Source organism: Psammomys obesus, unplaced genomic scaffold (genome assembly GCF_907164565.1).
Source record: "Psammomys obesus unplaced genomic scaffold, mPsaObe1.curated_primary_1811, whole genome shotgun sequence".
Classification (NCBI taxonomy): domain Eukaryota; kingdom Metazoa; phylum Chordata; class Mammalia; order Rodentia; family Muridae; genus Psammomys; species Psammomys obesus.
Genome location: NW_026590407.1, coordinates 63,192 through 88,037, shown reverse-complemented (window position 1 = coordinate 88,037; position 24,846 = coordinate 63,192). Strand labels below are relative to the sequence as shown.

The following is a 24,846-nucleotide window of genomic DNA, read 5'->3' as shown; positions in this document are numbered from 1 at the left end:
AATCCTCACCCAGAAAGGCAAATGGGATGGACATTGGAAGAGGGAGAAAACAGGAAACAGGACAGGAGCTTAACACACAGAGTCTCTGAAAGACTACCCAGCAGGGTATTAAAGCAGATACTGAGACTCATAGCCAAACTTTGGGCAGAGTGCAAGGAATCTTATGAAAGAAAGGGGAGATAGGAAGACCTGGAGGGGACAGGAGCCCCACAAGGAGAGTAACAGAACCAAAAAACCTGGGCCCAGTGGTCTTTTCCGAGACTGATACTCCAAACAAGGACCATGCGTGGAAATATCCTAGAACCCATGCAAAGATGTAGCCCATGGCAGCTGAGCCTCCAAGTGAGTTCCTTAGTAATGGGCACAGGAACTGTCTCTGACAAGAACTCAGTGGCTGGCTCTTTGATCACCTCCCCCTGATGGGGTTGCAGCTTTTCCAGGCCACAGAGGAAGACAATGCAGCCAGTCCTGATGAGACCTGATAAGTTAGTGTCAGAGGGAAAGGGAGGAGAACCTTCCCTATCAGTGGACTTGGGGAAGGGCATGGGAAGAGAAGAGGGAGGGAAGGTGGGATTGGGAGGGCATGAGGGAGGGGGCAACAGTGGGATACAAGGTGAATAAACTGTAATTTATAAATAAATATATAAATATATTTTTAAATGTCTTCTAGTTTGTTATCTTCAATTAAAAGTTTGCACTTTGCATCTGGAATTTTTGATAGAATGAAAATCAAGATTATTAATTACATTGAATAAACATTATTTTCAGATAATCAACTATGTCCACAGCTTACTATAAGCACAACCATCTAAGAAACTGAAAAAAAAAACTGGTTTCATTTTCATTGAAGTCCTTTGGATTTACTTAAATGTTGATAACATAATTACATTTGCTGTAAACATATATACACATTTTACAACATGTTTTGTCCTGAGCTTTATTTAATTATATATTTTACTTTAGTAGTTTCTTGGTAGCTGGGTAAGTAGCAAACATTTGACATTTATATATCAATTTTCTTTCTTTCAGGGACTCCATGATAAGACTGGCTCTTTCACAACTGATAAAGTAATGAATGCCTGGAAGGTAATCAATACTGCTTCCTCTCCCTATTCTGTGCTCTTTTCTTTTTAAATTTTTTATTAATTACACTTTATTCATTTTGTATCCCCCCATAAGCCCCTCCCTTCTCCCCTCCTGATCCCACCCTCCCTCCCATTTCTGCATGCATGCCACTCCCCAAGTCCACTGATAGGGGAGGTTCTCCTCTTCTTTCTGATCTTAGTCTATCAGTTCTCATCAAAAGTGGCTGCATTGTCCTCTACTGTGGCCTGATGAGGCTGCTCCCCCCTTCAGGGGGAAGTGGTCAACGAGCAGGCCAATCAGATTATGTCAGAGCCAGTCCCTCTTCCCATTACTATGTAACCCACTTGGACACTGAACTGCCATGGGCTACACCTGTGCAGAGGTTCCAGGTCATCTCCACGAATAGTCCTTGGTTGGAGTATGAGTCTCTGGGAAGTTCCCTGTGTTCAAATTATCTTGTTCTGTTGCTCTCCTTGTGGAGTTCCCATCCCCTCCAGCTCTAACTATTTCCCACTTCTTACATAGAATTCCATTCACTCTGCCCATCAGTTGGCCATCAGACTCAGCATCTGCTTTGACAGTCTATACTGCAGAAGCTTTCAGAGGCTCTCTGTGGCAGGTTTCAAGGTTGTTTCCTGTTTTCTTCTGGCTTTCAGAGGCCCTCTGTAGCAGGTTCCGAGGTTGTTTCCTATTTTCTTTTCCTTCTGATGTCCATCCTCTTTGCCTTTCAGGATGGGGATTGAACATTTTAGTTAGGGTCCTCTCTTTTGCTTAGTTCGTTTAGATGTACAGATTTTAGTGGGTTTATTCTATGTTGTATGTTTATATGAGTGAGTATATACCATGCGTGTCTTTTTGCTTCTGGGACAACTCACTCAGGATGATCCTTTCCAGGTCCCACCATTTACCTGCAAATTTCATGATTTCCTTATTTTTCATTGCTGAGTAATACTCCATTGTATAGATGTACCACAGTTTCTGCATCCATTCTTCAGTTGAGGGGCATCTGGGTTGTTTCCAGCTTCTGGCTATTACAAATAAAGCTGCTACAAACATGGTTGAGCAAATGTCCTTTTTGTGTACTTGCGCCTCTTTTGGGTATATGCCTAGGAGTGGTATGGCTGGATCTTGAGGAAGCGCTATTCCTAGTTGTCTGAGAAAGAGCCAAATTGATTTCCAGAGTGGTTATACCAGTTTACATTCCCACCAGCAGTGGAGGAGGGTTCCCCTTTCTCCACAACCTCTCCAGCATGTGGTGACACTTGAGTTTTTCATCTTGGCCATTCTGATGGGTGTAAGGTGAAATCTCAGGGTTGTTTTGATTTGCATTTCCCTAATGGCTAATGAGGTTGAGCATTTCTTTAAGTACTTCTCTGCCATTCGATATTCCTCTACAGAGAATTCTCTCTTTAGCTCTGTTCCCCATTTTTTAAAGTGGATTACTTGGTTTATTGCTTTTCAGCTTGTTTAGTTCTTTATATATATTGGATATGAGTCCTCTGTCAGATAAAGGGTTGGTGATGATTCTTTCCCAATCTGTAGGCAGTCACGTTGTTTTGATGATGGTGTCCTTTGCTTTACAGAAGCTTTTCAATTTCATGAGGTCCCATTTATTGATTGTTGCTCTTAGAGCCTGTGCTGGTGGTGTTCTGTTCAGGAAGTTTTCTCCTGTACCAATGAGTTCTAGGGTATTCCCCATTTTTTTTTCTAGCCGATTTAATGTGTCTCGTTTTATGTTGAGGTCTTTGATCCACTTGGACTTCAGTTTTGTGCAGGGTGATAAGTATGGATCTATTTTCATTTTTCTACATGTAGACATCCAGTTAGACCAGCACCATTTGTTGAAGATTCTATCTTTTTTTCCATTGTATGGTTTTGGCATCTTTGTCAAAAATCAGGTGTCCGTAGTGTGTGGGTTTATTTCTGGGTTTTCTGTTCGATTCCATTGATCCACCATTCTGTTTCTATGCCAGTACCATGCAGTTTTTATAACTGTTGCTCTATAGTACAGCTTGAGATCAGGGATGGAGATACCTCCAGAAGATCTTTTATCGTAGAGGATTGTTTTAGCAATTCTCGGTTTCTTGTTATTCCATACGAAGTTGAGAATTTTTCTTTCCAGGTCTGTAAAGAATTGTGTTGGCAATTTGATGGGAATTGCATTAAATCTGTAGATTGCTTTTGGTACGATGGCCATTTTTACTATGTTAATCCTGCCAAGCCATGAGCATGAGAGATCTTTCCATCTTCTCATATCTTCCTCTAATTCAGTATACATTGGAAGAACAACTCCAATAGCATTGTTTTGAAACATTATGTTATATTTTAGTGAGTTAGTTTGAAATAATTATAGTTATGTAATCACAGATCTTAACATATTACACTTACTGGTTTGTTATGTTTCCTCACTAAAAACGTTTCACTCATACCACAAATTCCAAATATTAGATATTATAAACTAATTGGATAACTATCTATTTTCCTCTCTATTTCCAGTTGATTATCTATTGTTTGAGACAGCAAAGAAGACATTTCCTTTTTTATTCTGTTAATACTGCTCTGCTCTTTCATATTTTTTCTCCCATAATTTCTTCTGAGTATTGAGGCCATTAGATTCCCAAAGACAGGTAGGAGTGAGGAACTTGTCAGAGATGTGCAATTTTCATATATTTTCTGACAAATAAGCAAGAGAGACAATTTAATTGGCCCCATTCATGTTAACTTTCATAAAATTGTGTCACAGTTCATAATCTGTTTTCAAAGAATTTTTGAAGAACTGATTTCTGCCCTCTTTAGTACTTCACTTTCTTAAGACAATATTAACACAAACATAACAGAAGTTAAGAATTTTTATTTCCCAAGTGAAAATGCTTGAAAGACCCTGTAGCTTTATGGAACTGCTCTGCCCCACAATGAACTGTTACTTGGCGGTTATTGAAGAAAAAGTCAAGTACTTTTGTTTTGCCATTAAATGTTAAATACTGTCAATGCGAGATTCAAGGGATTTGGGGTTTTATGGTTTTATAAAACCATAAATTCCAAATAATCCACCTTTTTTTAGTAAGAGACTATAAAATATTTATTTTCTTGTTTTAACTTAGGAGTTCTACAACCATATTAAATCTTTGTTTAAAAATTCAAGTCATGTTAGAAATATAGATGTTTAATATTTACTATCTGCATTTGTAAGAGAACAATAACACTTCACTATTAGAAAATTTCCCATTAATGTGCCATTTATTTCCCATTTATGTTACATGCATTAACATAAATTTGGTGCCCAGTTTACTGATGTCCTAAGAAACTGATTTTTAGATTAATACTATTAGTGGAAAACAAGAAATTATGTTATATTCATCTATAGTTTAGTGATAAAATAGCACAAAATACTTCAGCATTAATGGTTGTAAGAGTATACTAGTAGGTCTATAATATTTTTGTTTGTTTGTTTCTTTTTTTTTTTTCCAGACTCCTTTGCCTGAAATAGGAAAGCAGGAGAGAGTGAATAAATACCAAAAATCTGTTGGGTGGAGATACAATGTGAGTACTAAAAGTCTTCATTAACATCCTCATATTTTTTCCTTTAATCTTAGCTTTCAGTTCATCCTTTGTGTTATCTCTGTATGGGTTTCTTCTAAAGTCTCATACTGGAAATTATAACATGTGTATCTTCTACTGTTCACATAGATTCACTCATAAGAGTTGAACACTAACATCTGTCAAAGAAAAGGACCCAAAAGAAATGGTCTTTTGCATAGTAAATTATTGGCTTCAAGGGAAAAATGGGTATGTCTACAGTGTATAGACATACATGTCAGCTAGCAACAAAGGAAGAGGTGAATGTACGAAGAAGTATTTTTTTCTAAAATAAGCCTTAGGAAAGTATATTTTATATGGTGCATACCTTCTTTAGAACAAATCGCTATTGCCCAGTTAAAATGATCATAGGCATCATTGTATTTGATCCAAATTATGGCTGCTTTTTATATTGCAAAGCTAATACTTGAAAGCCAATAGTATACCCACCCTAACACACTTCAGCTGTTTCTCCATAATACTTAAACACAGGAAGGAAGGCATATGAAACACTTTCTCCTTGCAGAATTTTTGAAAGCTCTCTTATCTCAATGAACATTGGTTTTATGATAACTTCAGGCACACAGAAGTATATTTTTCAAAAGATCTTAGTTTTCTATCAAAATATTATATAAGCCCCAAAACAAAATTATTGTTCATGTTAATATAATTCATTGATACAACTTTTCTTTCTAGTTTTCTCTCCTGCAGTAAAATAAATAAGATTCAGATATTTTCAGCATTTATGCTTTAATAAATATAGTGTCATATGCATTAAAAATAACCCTTTCTATTAACACAAATACATTTAGAATCCTTCTAGGTATATGAATAACCCATTTCCAAATATCTTCATGGTTTATCTCTTACACAAGAGGCTTCTTTTAGTTTATAATATATTATAACAGTAGAAACATATTCGATGAATCAGCCACAACAGGCTTTGATAGATCACACACACACACACACACACACACACACACACACACACAAGGTGGGGGTGGAAGAGAGAAAAAGAGAAAAAATAGAATTATTTGGTCAATTCTGGTTTTCTCAAAAGTTTATACTGATAAAAATTTAAAGCCTTCAAATCTTTTTTGTATTCATTCCATATAATAGGGTGGCTTTTAATTGTAACATTGCTGAATTTACAACGGGAATTCTGTCATCCTTGAGCTGCCTTCTGACAAAAAACAGGGTATTTAGGCCAGTCTGGGATCAACTGGCACTGAGCCAGGAAACAGCACAGCATCATATTACTGCGAGATGTGTGACAGTTTTAAATTACCCACTTAGCCTGATGGATATTATGTACTTGTGTGTTTCTTACAAGCTTAACTTCCTGTTAATTGAGAGTGGCAAACACATTAATTCTTTCCAAACATATCTGATCTTCATTCTTTGTTCTGGGATAGTTTACATTTATGTGGGAAACCCACTCTTGGAAATTTTGTTTTGTTTTGTTTTGTTTTTTAAGTCACGGTATTTTGAATTCTGTGATTATGTTTTAGTAAACGAACATCATTGCTAGCTAATCAGTTAGCATCTCTAAATCAGCTTGACTCTTTTGGCTAAGAATTGTATTTGCTGCACTACATAGATCTTATGAAGATAGGAAAGAGATCCCTTCTTCTAATGTATTTTTCAAGTAAATGGAACTTCAATGAGAGTAAGTGGTTTGCTGCTATGGGGAATCACTGGTAAAAAGAGAGGTACACTAGATGCTCTTTTCTGACTAAGGTCAAATTATCTTTGGATAAAGTTTTTCTTTGAAGCTTCATTTTTCACCTCAACAATTTCATCTAACTAGGTGGATTCAGTTATCAATAAATTGATAATTCTTAAAAAGAGTGCTTCAGCATCTGACACCATCCCTTAAGCATCAGACCCGTATATTCATTCTTTATAATTTTACACTGACACCAAATGATATACAAGTATCCATTGCTATAGATAGATGTGTTTTGTGTATTGATAAAAAATTTGAAAGAAAAATACTTAGTGATTTAGATTAAAATAAATTCCACATATGCATATCTATAGTGCTTGCATACATGTATCATCTGTTACATGTGTGTATTGTGTGTTTATCACATTGCTTTCTAGCTACATTATTAGCATGCATGCCTCTGACAGAATGTGAACTACAGGCTTTAAACAAGAGTCTGAGGAAATGATCAGTAAGGGTGAATCATTACTTGTTTTACTACATAGACATGATATATGACTTATGATTAGGAAATCAAAATTTTATTATCAACTTATTTTAAAAGATAGAATGAAGCCAAACCTTTAAAATGTATTAAAGGCTAATCACAACATTTTGCAACTGGCTTTATAAATGTGCAAGAAAAAAAAGAACAGAATGAAAATAGATCAAATATCTAAACATAAGAGCTAAAACTATAAAATGCTTAGATAATAACATAAAGCTAAATATTTGTGATTTTGATTTGATGATGAATACTTAGGTATGACACCAAAGGTACAAAGAATAGAATGATAATATGCTGGAATTTATCAGAAGTAAAAATGGGTGTGCTACAAAGAAAATATATAAGATTAGAGAAACTTGCAGAATAAGTGAGGATACTTATAAGTCCAATATATAATAAAGTACTTGTGTCTAGAATATTTAAAAGAAAACCTTAGTTATAAAATGAAATGACAACCTATCTTATAAACATGCAAAGAATTTTTGATTCAACACACACACATACACACTTGACAATAAGAAATTCATATAATAATGTGAAACTATTTCTTACCAGAGTAATATAAATCAAAACCACATGATATTACTTTAAAGACCACTTATATCAAACAGTGGTGAATGTGGAGCAATCAGAACTTCCTAAATATGTTATATTGTTAAGACAAAGTGATACAGCTGCTGTAGAAAATAAGTTTGGAATTTCATCATAATTGAACATACTAGAATCATCAGAATGAAATGAAAACATGTACATTAAGAAACTTGACATGAATGCACATAGAAACATTATTTACATTGTCCAGAACATAGAAATAATTTAAGTGATTGTAAACCAAAATAAATGAAACACTGAACTTTTATGAATGTATATTTCATGCCTAAACGTCAGAAATAGCTAGTCTAAAGACACTACATATTATGCAATTATGTACTTTGAATAGACTGTAAATTAGTGGTTTCTCAAAACTAAGATGAATGTGGTAGAATTGGGGGAAGGTTATGAACTTGAAGGGTTTCATTTCAGAGAAAACACGTTCTATGATTGACTGTAATGGTATTAATATATAATGTATGTTACAAAAACAAGAGGATGTTATATTTTAGTTGACTGAAGTATACAGCATGAATTGTATTTCAATGAAATTAGAAAAAAATTCACCGTGTTTATGGAATACTTTCACAAGGTCCAGTGCTGCTGTTCTAGTGTCACATCTTAAGAACTTCTGGATTAAGAGAGCTTTAGTTTACTCTTTTGTTTTGCTCTGAAATTGTAATTTTATATAAACTTTTCATTGACTGTTAATTCTGTAAGATTTTTCTTTGTAAATGTATTATATGTTAGAGACTAATTGTCACTGCTTTGGGTAGCTTAAAGCTTTGTTGTCTGCTTTTTCTCCATAGGATGAAGAAGAGGATCCCAGGACTGAACTCAATCTGCTGAGGAAGTACTCTTTCCACAAAAACATTGTGTCCTTCTATGGTGCATTTTTCAAGCTCAGTCCTCCTGGACATAGGAGCCAACGTTGGGTATGTTTTTCTTTGCCCTGCTCTTATTCCATAAGAAAAGTCAAATGGTATGAGGTGGGTGTAGGAATGAGTAATGATGTAGGTAACGTTAGCAATGAGGTAGAGATGGGACTGGGTTGGAGGTGGAGATGGGAGTGATCAGAGGAGTGAGTAGTAAAAATAATTAAATTAAATTAAGACAAAAATAAAGCTGAGCACAGTGAAGCCATTGCAGTAGTAGTCCCAGCACTTGCAAGTCAGAGGCAGGCAGATTTCTGTGAGTTCGAGGCCATCGTGGTCTACAAAGCAAGTCTAGGACTGCCAAGGCTACACAGAGAAACCCTGTCTCAGGAAAAAAATAAAAATCAAACAGTGAAGGAGTTGAAATGTGGTATTTGCTTTCCTACTAAAAAACTTAATTCTCAACTGTTCAAGATAGTATGGCAAAATTTATTCTGACTCCTTGACATAATGTAAGATGAAACGAAATAGAAAGAATAACTTAAATGCCTGGCAAGGAGCTTTTTGGTGGGATGAGGACAGATACAAATGACGATTGGTAATTTAAAATCCAATTGTAAATGAAAGCGTTGCTATTTTACTTTTTGCTGATATCCAGGTGGCTTGATAGACTAGAAAATAATAAATAGATGAGGATAAGCTTGAATTAACACTTGACATGAACATATTAAGTTTTAGGTATTTTGACATAAGTACAATTATGAAAAATATACAACTAAATGGTTCACTGATTTGTCATCTTGGCTGGACTATTATAAATTCCAGATCGATAAGATATAAATTTCAGTAACTAACTGGAGCCCAGTCTAACTAACCCATAGCTACTAGAATTTTTCCCATGCTACACTATCTTAGATAATGAGTTTTAGTCAGCAGTATCTTATAAAACAGAGTACTGGGACACAAAATGGAATAATAGGTTTTCAAAATGATAGAGAAAGGTTTCCTGATCTTCTAGTGTCTTTAAAATGTCATATTACATTCTGCATTATTGCTTTTAGGAATTAAAGCAATTGATACTGTAGAAATGCTTACAACACAATGAAATTCAAACTTTTGTATAAATCAAAATCTTCTAGAGAACTTTCTATAACACTGAGTGCTAGTCCACTTTCACAGACATTGAGATTGAATAGGTCTGGAATGTGTGTGAGGTTTGTACCTTCTAGTGAGTCCATAGATGATACTGATACTACTAGTTAAATGATATTTTTTGCATAACTACATTTATAGATGTTTACATTAACCCTGTTTTAGTAGCTAGAATTCTCTCTTCTCTGAAAATCATAGATAGGTGAGACTTTATTAAATATCGTTTCATAGCTCTAATGGTTACTTATTTAATATTTATGTATATACTGTGTTTTTGTAAAATATTACAAAATTTACCTTCTGTAAATATTTCTAGTAACTTTTTATTAGAAATATTGATTCCCATAATCAACTATATTAGTACTCTATTCAGTCATTTTACCTCATTAAAAATGAAAATAAATCTAAGATCAATGAGATGTAAATTCTTTTAATACTTTCCATATTCAGGCAAACTGGTCTCTCAAATTTTCTTTTCCACTCCATTCTCCTCCTCACAAACTTATTTTAAAGGACATTTGTCCCTGTATTTTTTACATAAACTTGAATGACCTTCCTTCTAAATGCCACAAATAACAGCCTATGAACACTATGAGTCAAGGATTTGTTCAAATCCCACCTGCTAATGAAAATTCAATTGTGTTTGTTGGATTACCTACTTTCACAAATTCTCATTCCACTACTAAAAATTTTTAAAATATTTTATGCTTTTCTGGCTCCTCTACAGATGGTGATGGAGTTATGTACAGCAGGCTCAGTCACTGATATAGTGAGGATGACAAGAAATCAAAGTTTAAAAGAAGATTGGATTGCTTATATCTGTCGAGAAATCATTCAGGTGAGTATTCAAATAATCATTATTCTTGGTCTTAAAAGAACCTAGCTCTAAATATGTAACCTTACACTATATACCCTAAGAATTCCACATATAACCTGTGGATAAGGAAACCTAGATCAAAAAGCCTAGATCAAATTGAATGGCTCTTTGTGAGATTCTCTCTACTGTGTTCACCAGACCACGGAATGACATCATGGCTTAACTATATTTTTAAGTGTAGCAGTGTTGTCATAGATTAAGATGAGCACTAGTCAGGAAAAGTCAGTGTTCTATAGTGTGGGCGCAAACCATCTTCAGCCTTTTAAAAAGGTATATATCTTCTTTGAATATAGCTCCAAAATTATCTTTACTTCTAAAATGCAATTGGGTGAAACCAATAAACTTTTTTTTCATCAAAAATATTTTTTGAATTTTTGATAATTATTATTTATTATAATTTATTCACTTTGTACCTCAGATATGGCCTCCTCCCTTGTCTCTTCCTAGTTCCACCCACCCTCCGTCTTCTCCCACTCTGCTCCTCCCCTAGTCCACTAATAGGGAGGACCTCCTCTTCTTCTATCTGACCCTAGTCTATCAGGTCTCATCAAGACTGGCTACATTGTCTTCCTCTGTGACCTGGCAAGGCTGCAACCCCACTCCCACCCCATGAGGAGGTGATCTGAGAGCCTGCCATTGAGTTCATCCAGAGACAGCCCCTGCTCCCCTTACTAGAGAACCTATTTGAAGAATGAGTCTATGGGTGACATCTAGCATGGGTTTTAGGTTTTCTTAATTAATGCATGGTCAGCTATTTAAAAAAAGGAAATCATGAAATTCACAGGAAAATGGTGGGAACTCGAAAAGATCATATTGAGTGAGGTAACCCAGGAACAGAAAGACACACATGGTTTATACTCATCCATAATTTGTTATTATACATATAATATAGGATACACATACTGAGATTTATATTCCTGAAGAAGCTAGACAACAGGGAAGACCCTAGAGAAGATGTTCAAATTTCATTCAGAAGAGCAATGAACTTCTTGGTCAGCCAACTTAGATTGGTGTTCAATACTTAAGTCATTAAGGTCACCAAAAAAAAAAGGATATTAATAAACTGAAGAGTTGGAAAGCCATTCTTCTAATTTTGTTTGAATATATTTATAATAGCAATGGAAATGTTTTCCAAGTACAAATCATATACCACATTTGAATTTTAGTGCATCACATAATGTTTGTGTGACCTTTAGTGAATATTTTTATTTCCTCAGGTCTCATTGTCCTTACCTATAATATAGGAGGATAGCATATTCCCCAACTGGACTCTGTGACAACTTAGTAAAGTCTCTATCTAAACATTCAGCACAATGTCTGGCACAGAGTAAAAGCTCAATAAATATATTATTAATGCCCAACCTACTGTCTCACGTGATCTCTCTGAAGCAAAATACTTTATATCATACTATGATTAAGCCAATACATGGGGTTTTCAGTGGTGTATGGGCTGGACCCAAAATAGAAAGCCAACACAAATTGTACACACTTTAAAACTCTGGACCCAGGGGTCTTTTCTGAGACTGATACTCCAACCATTCATGGAGATAACCTGCACAGATGTAGCCCATGGCAGCTCAGCTTCCAAGTGGGTTCCCTAGTAAGAGGAACAGGGACTGTCTCTAACATGAACTCAGTGGATGGCTCTTTGATCACCTCCCTCTGATGGGGAAGGCAGCCTTGTCAGGCCACAGAGAAAGACAATGCAGACAGTTTTGATGAAACCTGAGAGGCTAGGGTCAGGTGGAAGGATAGGAGGCCCTCAGCTATCAGTGGATTTGGAGGGGTGCATGGGAGGAGATGAGGGAGCAAGGGTGGCATTGGAAGGGAATGAAGGAAGGGATTTCAGCTAGGATACAAAGTGAATAAACTGTAATTAATATAAAACTAAAATTAAAATTAAAAAAAGGAGAAGAGGTCCTCCCCTGATAAGGAAAGGGCATAGAGGTAAATGAGGAAAGGTAGATGAAATAAAATAAAATAAAATAAAATAAAATAAAATAAAATAAAATAAAATAAAATAAAATAAAATAAAATAAATTTCTATATTCCTTCAGATTATAGGCTTACAGACCTCATCAGATAACACTTTAAACTTAACAAATATTTGAATAAGAAATAAAACAAAATAGTTAGTACTTAAGATATCCAGGTCTTTACTGTCATGCCTATTCAGAAATATAGAGGCTATAAAGGAGGATAATGTTTCCAAATCTATATAAATATTACTTTTTGGTGTTTTTTTTTTTCATGAGTATTCTGATATATTTTCCTTTCCTTATAGCCAAGAATAGTATTTCTGGGAACTAGTTGTAGTCATTCCAACCTAAAGAATTTTGTTTAAAAAAAATGTGGGCCATTATTCTTAACAAAAGCTTTTATCCCAAAAGTATTTAAATCACTACCAGAACTGAAAAGCTACATATCTATATACTTACTTGACTTTCAAAATTTGTACGACTGTACAGGGCTTAGCTCACCTTCATGCTCACCAAGTGATTTACCCGGACATCAAAGGTCAAAATGTGCTGCTGACTCATAACGCTGAAGTAAAGCTAGGTAAGTTCATTCATGTACCATGTTAGAAAAGTCAGAAAGCTATTACTACTTTTTTATTGCACAATTATTCTTATGGATAGTGTTCTTTTTATATTAATTACAATTTTTTCACTTTATACCCCAGATAAAGCCTCCTTCCTCATCCCCACCCAACCCACCCTCCCTCCCTCATCTTCTCCCATGCCCTTCTCTAAGTCCACTGATAGGGGAGGTCCTCCTCCCCTTCCACCTGACCCTACCCTCTAAGGTCTCATCAAGGCTGACTGCATTGTATTCTTTTATGGCCTGCCAAGGTTGCTCACCCATCAGGGGGAAGTGATTAAAGAGCCAGCCACTGGAGTTCTTGTCAGAGACAGTCCCTGTTCCCTTAGTAGGGAACCCACTTGGACACTGAGCTACCATGGGCTACATCTGTGCAGGGGTTCTAGGTTATCTCCATGCATGGTACTTGTTTGTAGTACCATGTCTCAGTCTCAGAAAACACCCCTGGACACAGATTTCTTGGTTCTGTTGCTCTTCTTGTGCAGCTCCTGTCTCCCCCGTGTCTTTCAATCTCCCCTTTCTTTCCTAAGATTCCCTGCACTCTGAGGCCTGAAGTTTGGCTATGAGTCTCAGCATCTGCTTTCATACCCTGCTGGGTAGAGTCTTTTAGAGGCCCTCTGTGGCAGGCTCCTATCCTGTTCCCTCTTTTCTTCCTCTTCTGATGTTTGTCCTGTTTGACTTTCTTATTGAGGATTGATCATTTTAGTCAGGGTCCTCCTTCTTGCTTAACTTCTTTAGGTATTCAGATTTTAGTATGATTATCCTATATGTCTAATAAATACTTATAAGTGATTACATACCATGTGTGTCTTTCTGCTTCTGGGATACCTCACTCAGGATGATCCTTTCTAGTTCCCACCATTTCCCTGCAAATTTCATGTTCTTCATGTTTTTAAATACTGAGTAATATTCCATTGTGTATCCATTCCTCAGCTGAGGGATATCTGGGTTGTTTCCAGCTTCTGGCTATTACAAATAAAGCTGCTCTGAACATGGCTGAGCATCTGTCCTTGTTGTATACTTGAGTACCTTTTGGATATATGCCTAGGAGTGGAATAACTGCGTCTTGAGGTAGCACTATTCCTTATTGTCTGAAATAGTGCCAGATTGATTTCCAAAGTGGTTTCACAAGGTTACATTCGCAACAGTAATGGAGGAGGGTTCCCCTTTCTCCACATCCTCTCCAGCATGTGCTGTCACTTGAGTTTTTGATCTTAGCCATTTTGATGGGTGTAAGGTGAAACCTCAGGGTCCTTTTGACTTGCGTGTCCTTGATAGTTAAGGATGTTGTGCATTTCTTTCACTGTTTCTCTGCCATTCAATATTCCTCTATTGAGAATTCTCTGCTTAGCTCTGTACCCATTTTTAATTGGATTACTTGATTTGTTGCTTTTTAACTTCTTTAGTTCTTTATATATTCTGAATATTAGCGCTCTGTCAGACATAGGGTTGGTGAAGATCCTTTCCCAATATGTAGGTTGTCATTTTTTTTCTGATTACAGTGTCCTTTGCTTTACAAAAGCTTTTCAATTTCATGAGGTCCCATTTATTGATTATTGATCTTAGAGCCTGTGCTGTTGGTGTTCTATTCAGGACATTGTCTCTTGTGCCAATGAGCTCAAGGCTCTTCCCCACTTCTTCTAACAGGTTTAGTGTGTCTTCTTCTAAGAGGTTTTATGTTGAGGTCTTTGATCCACTTGGAGTTTGTTTTGTACACAGTGATAAATATGGATCTATTTGCATTTTCTACATGTACACATTCAGTTATACCAGCACCATTTGATGAAGATGCTGTCTTTTTCTTTGTATGGTTTTGGCCTCTTTATAAAAAATCAGGTAGGTGTGTGGGTTTATTTCTGGGTTTTCTATTCAATTCCATTGATCCACCTTTCTGTTTCTATGCCAGTATCATGCAATTTTTATTACTATTGCTCTGTTGTACAGCTTGAGATCAGGGATGGAGATACCTCCAGAAAATCCCTAGTTGTACAGGATTGTTTTGGCTATTCTGGATTTTTGTTTTTCCATATGAAATTGAGAATTGTTCTTTCAAGGTCTATAAAGAATTGTGTTGGTACTTTGATGGGAATTGCATTGAATTTGTAGATTGCTTTTTGGTAGGACAGCGATTGTCATTATGTTAATCCTACTAATCCATGAGCAGGGGAGATCTTTCCATTTTCTGATATCCTCTTCAATTTATTTCTTCAGCAACAGGTCCTTCACTTACTTGATTAGAGTCACACCACGGTACTTTATTTATTAGTTGTTATTGCGAATGATATAGTTTCCCTAATTTCTTTCTCAGTCCTTTTGTCTTTGGTATACACTTTATTTTATCACCCAACATATTTATTTGGGATTTTTTTTTTTTGAAAATTTGTTTGGAAGGTAGATGAAATGAAAATAAAAAGGACATGAGTAATCAATTCTTTGAAACTGAAGATAAACCACTTTAATTATAATGGAAGTTTTGCATTTTGGTCATTTATTGCTTTATACTGTTAGTGATAGCTGTCATACATTTCTCAGTAATTCAATAGTGGCAGTTATTAAAGAGTTCTAAAAAATATTCTTGCCCATCACAGAGCCATATTTTGAAGAATATGAAATAGATCTAAATTACTTCAAGTATAAATTGCTTATTTGCATTTATTTCTTTAAATTATATTGATCAGAAGTGATGCTTCAATAATATACAAACCGAATTCTGAATTTTTTCTTTCCTTGCTTAATAAGCAGGACCAGAAGAGATTTTGGTCATTAGTTAAGAATATTTTTATTGAATATTTGTGGAACAAATGAGGTAGTAATTGTGTCTTCTTGAAATGACAGTAGTTTGTAGAAAATGCATGACGTCTTGACTGCATAAGCTACAAAACTAGCAATATAATTTTGAGAGACTGCATAGAAATGCATAAAAAACTTAGAGATATCACACTCAACTGTATAAGAGTGATACCCCACTCTCAAGCTCTATGTACCCTATATTCATAAGCTTGAGTCAAGTTATTGGTAATGCCAAACATTCATAACATGAAACAAAAATTGCAAGTACCAAGTGACTTAGCTATCTGTTTCAAAGTGAACTCAATAATGTTAACATACTTTTTTCATGAGGTAAAACCTTGTAATGTTATAGTTTATCATCGAATCAGGCTTATTTGATACATAATCCTTACACATTTTGATTTAGATTTATCAGACAACATTTTAAGCAATATACTAATAGAATATTTTAGAAGGCAAGCAGAATGGTAGCCGAAAGGAACTAACATCAGAAAAGACACTAGTAAAATGATAGCATCTATAATCTGTTTCTTAGATTAAAGAAAATACAAAGTACTTCACTGTTCAGTTTTGTTTTGAGTTTTTTGTTGTTGCTGCTGTTGTTTTGAAACAGTCTGTGTAGACCCAGCTATCCTGGATCTCAATCTATTGACCATTAGCCTGAAACTAAAAGATCTGCCTGCCTCTGCCTCCCAAGTGCTGAGATTAAAAGCATGTGCCATCACACCCAGCTTCATTGTTGAGTTTTCAACTCTGATTTTGCTTTTTTTTTTCTTTTTAAAACTTACATTTACCAGTATTTATTTCTAGATTTTACTGATTTGCTTTCCTCGCATGTATGAGATATAACAGCTTAAGGCCTTCATAGGTTTTTGGCTCTTAAAGTTGGCTATTTGAGAGAGTGAGAATGTTGAGCTATTGTGCATGTACAGGTAAACTTTTTAAGTCTAGATAATGAGAGTTTACAGCATCCAATGATGTTGATGTTCAAAAATACTTGGAATATTTTTTCCTCTTGTTTTTTTTTTTTTTTTTTTTCTTTTATGGAGGCAGATCAAGTTTACTCTTGGTGAACAAGGGTTATATGGAACTTTGGGGAGGGAGTAGGGATATCCAGGCTGGGCAAAGGTCATTGGCTAGAAGGCTAAGGTACAGAGATGCCTCATTTACATAGAGAGGCATTTCAGGAATCCAAGTTGCTTCCCAAACAGGTTCTTATCAGGAGAAGGAGATTTGGACATGTAATTTGCATAAAGACTATGTGACATTCCTCAGGTGGGGAGGGGGGTTGGAATTTCCTGGTAGAAAATAGGAAACCTCATGGACAAAGGGAAACCTCCATTTTGTATTGAGCTCAGGGCATTCCAGTCTTGGAAGACTGCAACCAGGTTTCCCAACATTCATTCATCTTGTGTTTGTAGACACCTGGATTGTACTCACTTTTTGACTACTGTGAATAAATTGTGAGACACATTAGTTTTTAAAATGAAGAAAGCAGAAGTAGATGATACAAGATAATGAAGTAAAAGAAAAACACAGATAGAGGAATTTAAAGGTGATTTTGGGCTGGTATTTTGAGCAACAATATGTAGATAAATGTAGAAATATAGATAAAATATGTAGTTCTTATATAAGATAGGATTCTAGAAATAGTCACAGGAGATCTTAAAATATTAATTGAAAGAAGGAGAGTGAGAGATTTGTCAAAAGGTAATTTTATTTTCCCCACAATTACCAGGTACAGATGTTTGTGCAGGTGAGCTCATTCAAACATCAATAAATCAACTACACCAATCACTGCAGTGATTTTCAAACTTGTAGGAAAGGAAAATCTTCTGCCTTCTTTTTTTTAAATTTTATTTATTTAATTACTTTAATGCCTGGTCCCAGCCCTCTTAGTCCTCTTCTCCTGGTCCCACTCTCATGCTCTGCCTCCTTCCCATTCTCTCCTCTCCTTCTTAGAGGAGGGGTAGTGCTAGTCACAGGAGGACTAAGTGCATCTTCTCCTACTGAGGTCAAACAAGGCAGTCCAACTAGGGAAAGGTGATCCAGTGGCAGGCAACAGTATATGATAACCCCTATTCCTATGTTAGGGATACCTACAGAGTAAACTAACCTGGGCCCATGGGGCCTCACAGAGACTAAACTACTAACCAAAGAACAAACATGGTCCAGACCTAGACCCCTACTCATATGTAACAGATGTGCATCTTGGTCAATTTTTCTTCTCCTTAGATGCTTTCTGAAAGACTGCCTAAAACTATTAATTTTGCTTCATTTTTCTTTGATTTAACTAAATCATTCAAGCTGCTTTTCAGTTATTTTGACTGCCATCTCCCAGATTCCCAGAAATCATTATAAATTTGAAAATCTACTTTTTATTTCATTCCTGCCTTATTGTTTTTGGAATTAAATAACTCAAGTCTACTTTAGCCTTTTTCTGTCTGTTTCTCAGGATACCATACCAAATATTTTCTTACAATGTATCCCACAGATGAATGGGAAACTAAACTTTTATAGAGTAAAGCTAAGATATAGATAGGCCAGATAATATTTATAACTGATTCAAAAGGCCTGTATAGTAATTTAACTTCTACCGGGAGGCTCATTTTTCCCTCTCAGTGGGACTGGAGTTTCTGATGTCATACATGAGGCTTCCTAACTACTGTTAACAAGATTGACATTACTAAGTTGTGGCTCATAGTGCTGTTCATACTCCGGGTTGGTTGCAGATCCAAGTTCTACTTATGCCATATGCCACATCTTAGTAACCAGTGGAACTTTATTTTTAATATTCATGGTAAATATTTATTCAAACCTACATTAATTTTATAACAGCACTATTGGGTCTCATTCCAATATAAATAGCAGCTAAAGCTAATTTCCCAATATTCCTGGAGAAGACTTCATGGTAAAGTTTTCTGGGCAAGAAAGAAAAATTGTTATCCACTGTGACCTTTGTACTCTCTTTCTAAGTTAAAGCTATAACTTATTGAGATTTCTATTCCTGATTAATTATTTTGACATATGTAGTGGATTTTGGAGTGAGTGCCCAAGTAAGTGGAACAAATGGAAGGAGAAATAGCTTCATTGGTACACCATACTGGATGGCCCCTGAGATGATTAATTGTGATGAGGACCCAAGACTCTCCTATGGTTACAGAGTGAGTATAATAGTTCAGACAGTGAGGATTCAAATTTGGGAGAAAATGACTACATTTATCTTACTTCATTTTTAAGATTTATTTTATTTATGCATATGTATGTGTCTATGAGAGTGTATACACATATTTGTCTTTAGGTGTACACAGAGGACAGAAAACAGCAAGGAATACCCTGTACCTGGAGTTGCAATTATTTGTTAGCCCTGTGACCGTGAGTTCTAGGATCTGAACTCTGATCCTCATGATTAAGTAAAAAGTGCTCTTAACTACTGAGCCATCTCTCCAGCCCAAACTGCAACAATTTTAATGATGGAAGAATAAAAAGTAGATCATCCTTTTAAATAAACACAATTAATCAGAAATTATAGCCTCTATTCCTACAGTTGCTTTCATAGTCTGAACAAGAAAAAATATTTTCTAATAATAAAGACAAAGTAGAGCACTGGCACATTTTCACATTCAGAAGAGAATATCTAGTTCATGATGTTGGCAACTTCTTTATAAAAATATATTAGGTGGCTTCATTTGGAAATTTAACTTCCAAGAACAGAGGGATTTCTAAACTCATGAAATGAACCCATGACTATGGCCTCAAGATTACAATCCCAATTGCTTGAACAGCTAAGGCAACAGTATTAGGCCTATGTGAGCTATAAAATGAATTTAAAGTTAGCTTTGTATCACAATTAAGACTGACAAATAGGGCTGATAATACAGATCAGTGGTAGAAGGCCTAGTATTCATGAGGCCTTAAATTTAATCACCAGTTCCACACACAAAGAATAAATATAAACAATAATTAATCATTATCAGTTCAAAGAGAAGATAATGAGTTAATTACTCGGTGTGCTGGAGAAAATATGTAGCATTTGGTTGACCTCCAAAACCACAGAAAATCAATGGAATGAACAAATTAACAACAATTTGTGTTGTATATTAACATTTCTATTTAAATTTATATTTGAAATGCACACATAAACATATATGTATACAAACATACTTTCCAAAAAGTTGATATAAAAAGGAACAAAACTCCCTATGTGCTAAAAAAAGTATATATTTAATAAATATATATTTAATAAATATTTTTAATTATTATTTGTCACATCATAAGTCTTCCAAACAATTCATTGTGATCTCTGTTTGTAGAACTTGGGACTCAAAACCTGAAATAGATCAGTTTTCATTTCATCTCTTTGCAATTTCCTCCAATGCCCTTCACTTGTCCTGTAAAGTAATTATTTACTGAGATCCTATTGCATTTTCAAAACTTCTTTGGGAGCTATGAAGACGACGGGAACAAAGTTCTTTAATTCATTTACTTCAAGGCACAAGGCTTTGTATCTGCATAAATTTTACACTCTCTAAAGTATTTTAACATTTTATTCTTATTACTTCATCTCAAAATAATTAAAAGAACCTTAATCTTGCAATATCTTATAAAGCAAAGTTAAGGTATCTATAAGTTGAGGCTCCAAAAATAGAATAGACTATTCTAAGGGTCAGCCAGTATGTCTCTAGCATCATAGCCTTTACCCTTTTCTAAAGCTATATTTTATTTAAGTATGGTATCTGTGCTAATGTATCTGCATGCACGTGTAGAGTTCAAAGGACAACTTGTAGAGGTCAGTTCTCTCCTTTCAAGGTATGGAACCTGAGGATTAAACTCATATTAGCAGGCTTGGCAGAAAATGTCTTACTCAACGAACCATCACACCTTCCCCATTCCATACTTTGAAAAACCAAGTACAGTTAATAATGGTGAAGATAATTTATAAGAGCTTCATAATTATTCTAGGCTCCATTGATTGTATTCCAGGAGCTATTGAAATATGTATCTAATAACATAAGAAATACATAAACAAATATATTTTATTTGTAGCACAATTTGTATATTAATGTTTAACTCAAATTGTTAAGTATATCTATATGGTTATTAAATATATTTATATATTACATATACTAATATATGAATATGAACACATTCATGCATGTCAATCTTGTGAAGTGGGTGCTATTAAAAAGTTTTCTAAATTAAATAAAATTGAGATACCAGAATTAAATCATTTATTCTATATCACATGTTAAAGTTCTTCATATTAAGACTTCTTTGTGAAAAGTTACTTTTTATATTTAAAGTGCAGCATTAATATAAATGCACAAAAGATGAACTTTCCTTTCATTGAGTAGAATTTTTTATGAACCTATAGTAGAGTGAGGTTCTGCTTGGTCACAAATTCAAAGAATGCCTTTCTGTAATTTCAGTCTATAATGAAGCTTCATTATAGAAAACCAATGAAATGTCTCTAGCATTGATAGCTCATCCCAGCCAAAATGGTTTTAAAATTCTTAATACTAATTTCACATTTTAATAAGTTTCTTGCTGTCTCTTTTATAGAGTGATGTGTATTCTGTGGGAATTACTGCTATTGAAATGGCTGAAGGTGCTCCTTGTAAGTAGAAATGTTTGAAATATTTGATCTATTTCAAAGTTTGTGGGAGTTTACTGTACAAATCTATCTCTCTAGAATCTAACACTTGTAACAGTAAGCTTTTATTTGACTACCCATGTGATATATAATGTACCAAATCATAACTGGTAGTGTTTTAAATGATGAACAAATGCTTTTTGTTAAAAATCAGCATATGTAAACATATGCCATATATCTTATTATTTTGTTTTTTATATCTTATCCTTTGATATCTACTTCTCTGTCTATCTATTCCAATTCAGATTATGATGTTTGGCATTAATTTTATTTTAAGACTTTAAATCATAAGGAAAAGTAGCTGAAGAGCAGACATATAATAAAAGGGCATAAGAGTTTTGCCTAGAGACTGCAAATTACAAGCTTCTTTCGAAAGATGAGTGTGGGTCAGGATATTCTGAACTCAAATGGATATAAGCCATCCTGCCTAGATAAGTAATGAAAATTGCTTCAATAATAAGCAACTCTAGATCGCCACACTATCAAACATTCCTCTTTCACCACTATGCATTATTGCCCAGAGTATTAACTCTGCATAAAAGCAGTACTCAATTTAACTGCAGCAATCATCTAGGTTATAATTATCATCTAAAAGGTGATAGTTTTCCAAAACCACAATTATCAGATGGTGTCTTCCAAAATTTAGGTAAGAAAATTATCATCCTTTGATCTTTTGTACATCATCAGGCTCTCCCAGAGGAACAGAAAAGGAAGAAGAAAAACTTATCAGGGAGAGGGTACTTTAACAATAGAAAATTGAACCTTATCGATATCAGGGTCTTCCTTAGTTTTTAAGTTATAAGTAGGGACGTAAGTAATTTTGGGGTTTTATACCAAGGCTGACAGATGAATAGCAGCTTTCAAACACCAGGACAACATAGGCTATAAGCTGAAGGGATGTGTTTCTTAGCCTCTGCCTTTTTGGTGACACTTTGAAGCTTCTGCTTGACACAAAACCGATTATGGACAAAATCTCTTCCTGTACATCAGGACCACTTACTTTCATCTGGACCAAATAATTCCTATTTTTTTGCATTCCCCTGAATATTATATAAAGTAGTTTTAGTATTTTGACCATTTTCTAATAGCTAGTTTTTATTGATATTTTTAGACTTGGTAATGGAGACACTGACTTAATGTAATACTTTTAGTAAAATAAGTTTTACTGTTAGTTATTATACATTCGTTTATATCTGTTCATCTCTTACTGTCTGTTTAACAGAATATGTGAATGAACACTGAAACTGTGGGATGAGTAGTGGGCTCTGCAGTAACACTTTATGTTCTTCCTAAATTCATCTGTTTCCCTTAACAGCTCTTTTTAACCTTCAGCCCCTGGAAGCCCTTTTTGTTATTCTACAGGAATCTGCTCCCACCATCAAATCCAGTGGATGGTAAACATGAATTTCTTCTATATATTAATTAGTATTTTATGACAAAGTTTGGCCATTCTTGTTTTAACATTTCTGTTGGAAAATAATTCTTGCAATGTCTAAGTAGCCAGTTTTTGTCAAGATATAGGTGGTTAAGAAGCAGTATCCTTCATAATATATGATGACGATATTACATTCTTTTCACTAACGGACATTTTTCAGCTGCTTCTATAACCATGAGATGAAGCTAACAATGACACCCATATGTGATATTTTCATGGTCCCTAGACCTGCAGTCAATAATTGTGATGTGCAGCTCTGTTCGTTGACGCATTAATTTAAACATCCACAGATTTTAAGAACTCTCTCTCCATTTCTACAGAACCGCAACCATGAAAAGTTTGTTGTATGATGCAGGTTAATCCAGCTATACTATTGCTTAGTATTATTTGATTATTGGCATATTTTCTTGAATTCAGTTTAACTCTCTACATAGATTTAAGTTTTTTCATTTAATCTCTTTGCATATGCTATTTTACAAGCTTATTTTGTCCTGGTTATCAACACCTTCTTTGGAATAACATACCACATTAATTTTTTAAAATTTATTTACTTATTTATTAATTTATTGTTTTTTTTTTCAAGACAGGGTTTCTCTGTGTAGCCCTAGCTGTCCTGGACTCACTTTGTGGACCAGGCTAGCCTCATACTCACAGAGATTTACCTGCCTCTGCCTCCCAAAGACCTAGGATTGCAGGCATGCATCACCAGACCTGAATCACAGTGATATTTTAATTGCCATTATACTACATGAGCTTTATAATATAATGCTGCCAAATTCATTGAAATTTCTTGTGTTAAGTAAAACAGTCTGTTGACTCAACAGCATTTATCATGTACATTGTTAAGACACAGGATATTTGCTAATTGAAAAAGAAGTTAAAATTCTATCAAGTCCTTCAGAATGTTTGACCTTGAAAATAGCACAGTTGTAGGATAGGAAGTACAGCTGATCAAAGGTGTCTTTCATCTGTATGCTTCTTTTCTTTCAGGTCCTGTAAGCTTCACAATTTTATGGAAAAATGCATGATAAAAAAATTTTTATTCCGTCCTACATCTAGAAGCATGCTTCATCACCCATTTGTCCTTGATATAAAAAATGAACAGCATGTTGTGGAGTCATTAATAAAGCATCTCACTGGGATCATTAAAAAGCGACAGAAAAAAGGTAGTAACTGCAAAGAGAAAAGAGAATCTTAAATTTATTTTTTGGTTTTAGTTTTAAAATATTTGTTTAAGAATTAAATTTGGGGTGAGGGAAACATAGATGGTTTAGCAAATAAGAGTCCTAAATCTAAGTTCTCAACACCCAGTCCAGGCAGCTCATAACTACCATTACCTCCATGTCAAGTAGATCTGACACATCTGGTCTCTGTAAGCACCCACATTCACTTGCACACACACACATAAACACAAATACACACACACTTATTTTTAAAAATCTGAAATTAAAAAACCCAGAGCCTTTTGACATTTTTTTTTCAATAGTGTATGTCACTAATTCATTTGATTACCTTTTTTGTGAGCATTTATCTAAGAGGTTATTCAGTTTTTCTTATTATACCTACCAAGTATTCATATTTGAAAGACTTAAAGCCTCAGATTCAAATAGAATTTTCAGATGGAATTTTGTATTGTGGCTATATTATTTTTTTTAACTTTTATTAATTACACTTTATTCATTTTGTGTCCCCCCATAAGCCACTCCCTCCTCCCCGCCCAGTCCCACCCTCCCTTCCCTTTCTGCATGCATGCCACTCCCCAAGTCCACTGATAGGGGAGGTTCTCCTCTCCTTCTTTCTGATCTTAGTCTATCAGTTCTCATCAGAAGTGGCTGCATTGTCAGGGTTCTAGGTTATCTCCACGGATAGTCCTTGGTTGGAGTATGAGTCTATGGGAAGTTCCCTGTGTTCGAATTTTCTTGTTCTCTTGCTCTCCTTGTGGAGTTCCTGTCCTCTCCAGCTCTTACTATTTCCAACTTCTTACATAAAATTCC

The 24,846-nt window shown here is 34.9% G+C and overlaps 1 protein-coding gene across 1 annotated transcript in view; it reads left to right on the top strand.

Moving 5' to 3' along the window:
- Positions 1–24,846, top strand: part of Nrk (Nik related kinase) — a 135,474-nt gene that overhangs the window by 63,050 nt on the left and 47,578 nt on the right. Inside the window, exons 3-11 of the mRNA XM_055607309.1 lie at positions 1,030–1,086; positions 4,555–4,626; positions 8,279–8,404; positions 10,224–10,334; positions 12,842–12,932; positions 18,798–18,928; positions 21,327–21,381; positions 22,733–22,811; positions 23,843–24,021. Coding sequence (XP_055463284.1) covers positions 1,030–1,086; positions 4,555–4,626; positions 8,279–8,404; positions 10,224–10,334; positions 12,842–12,932; positions 18,798–18,928; positions 21,327–21,381; positions 22,733–22,811; positions 23,843–24,021 — 901 coding nt within the window. The remainder of the gene's footprint in view (positions 1–1,029; positions 1,087–4,554; positions 4,627–8,278; positions 8,405–10,223; positions 10,335–12,841; positions 12,933–18,797; positions 18,929–21,326; positions 21,382–22,732; positions 22,812–23,842; positions 24,022–24,846) is intronic.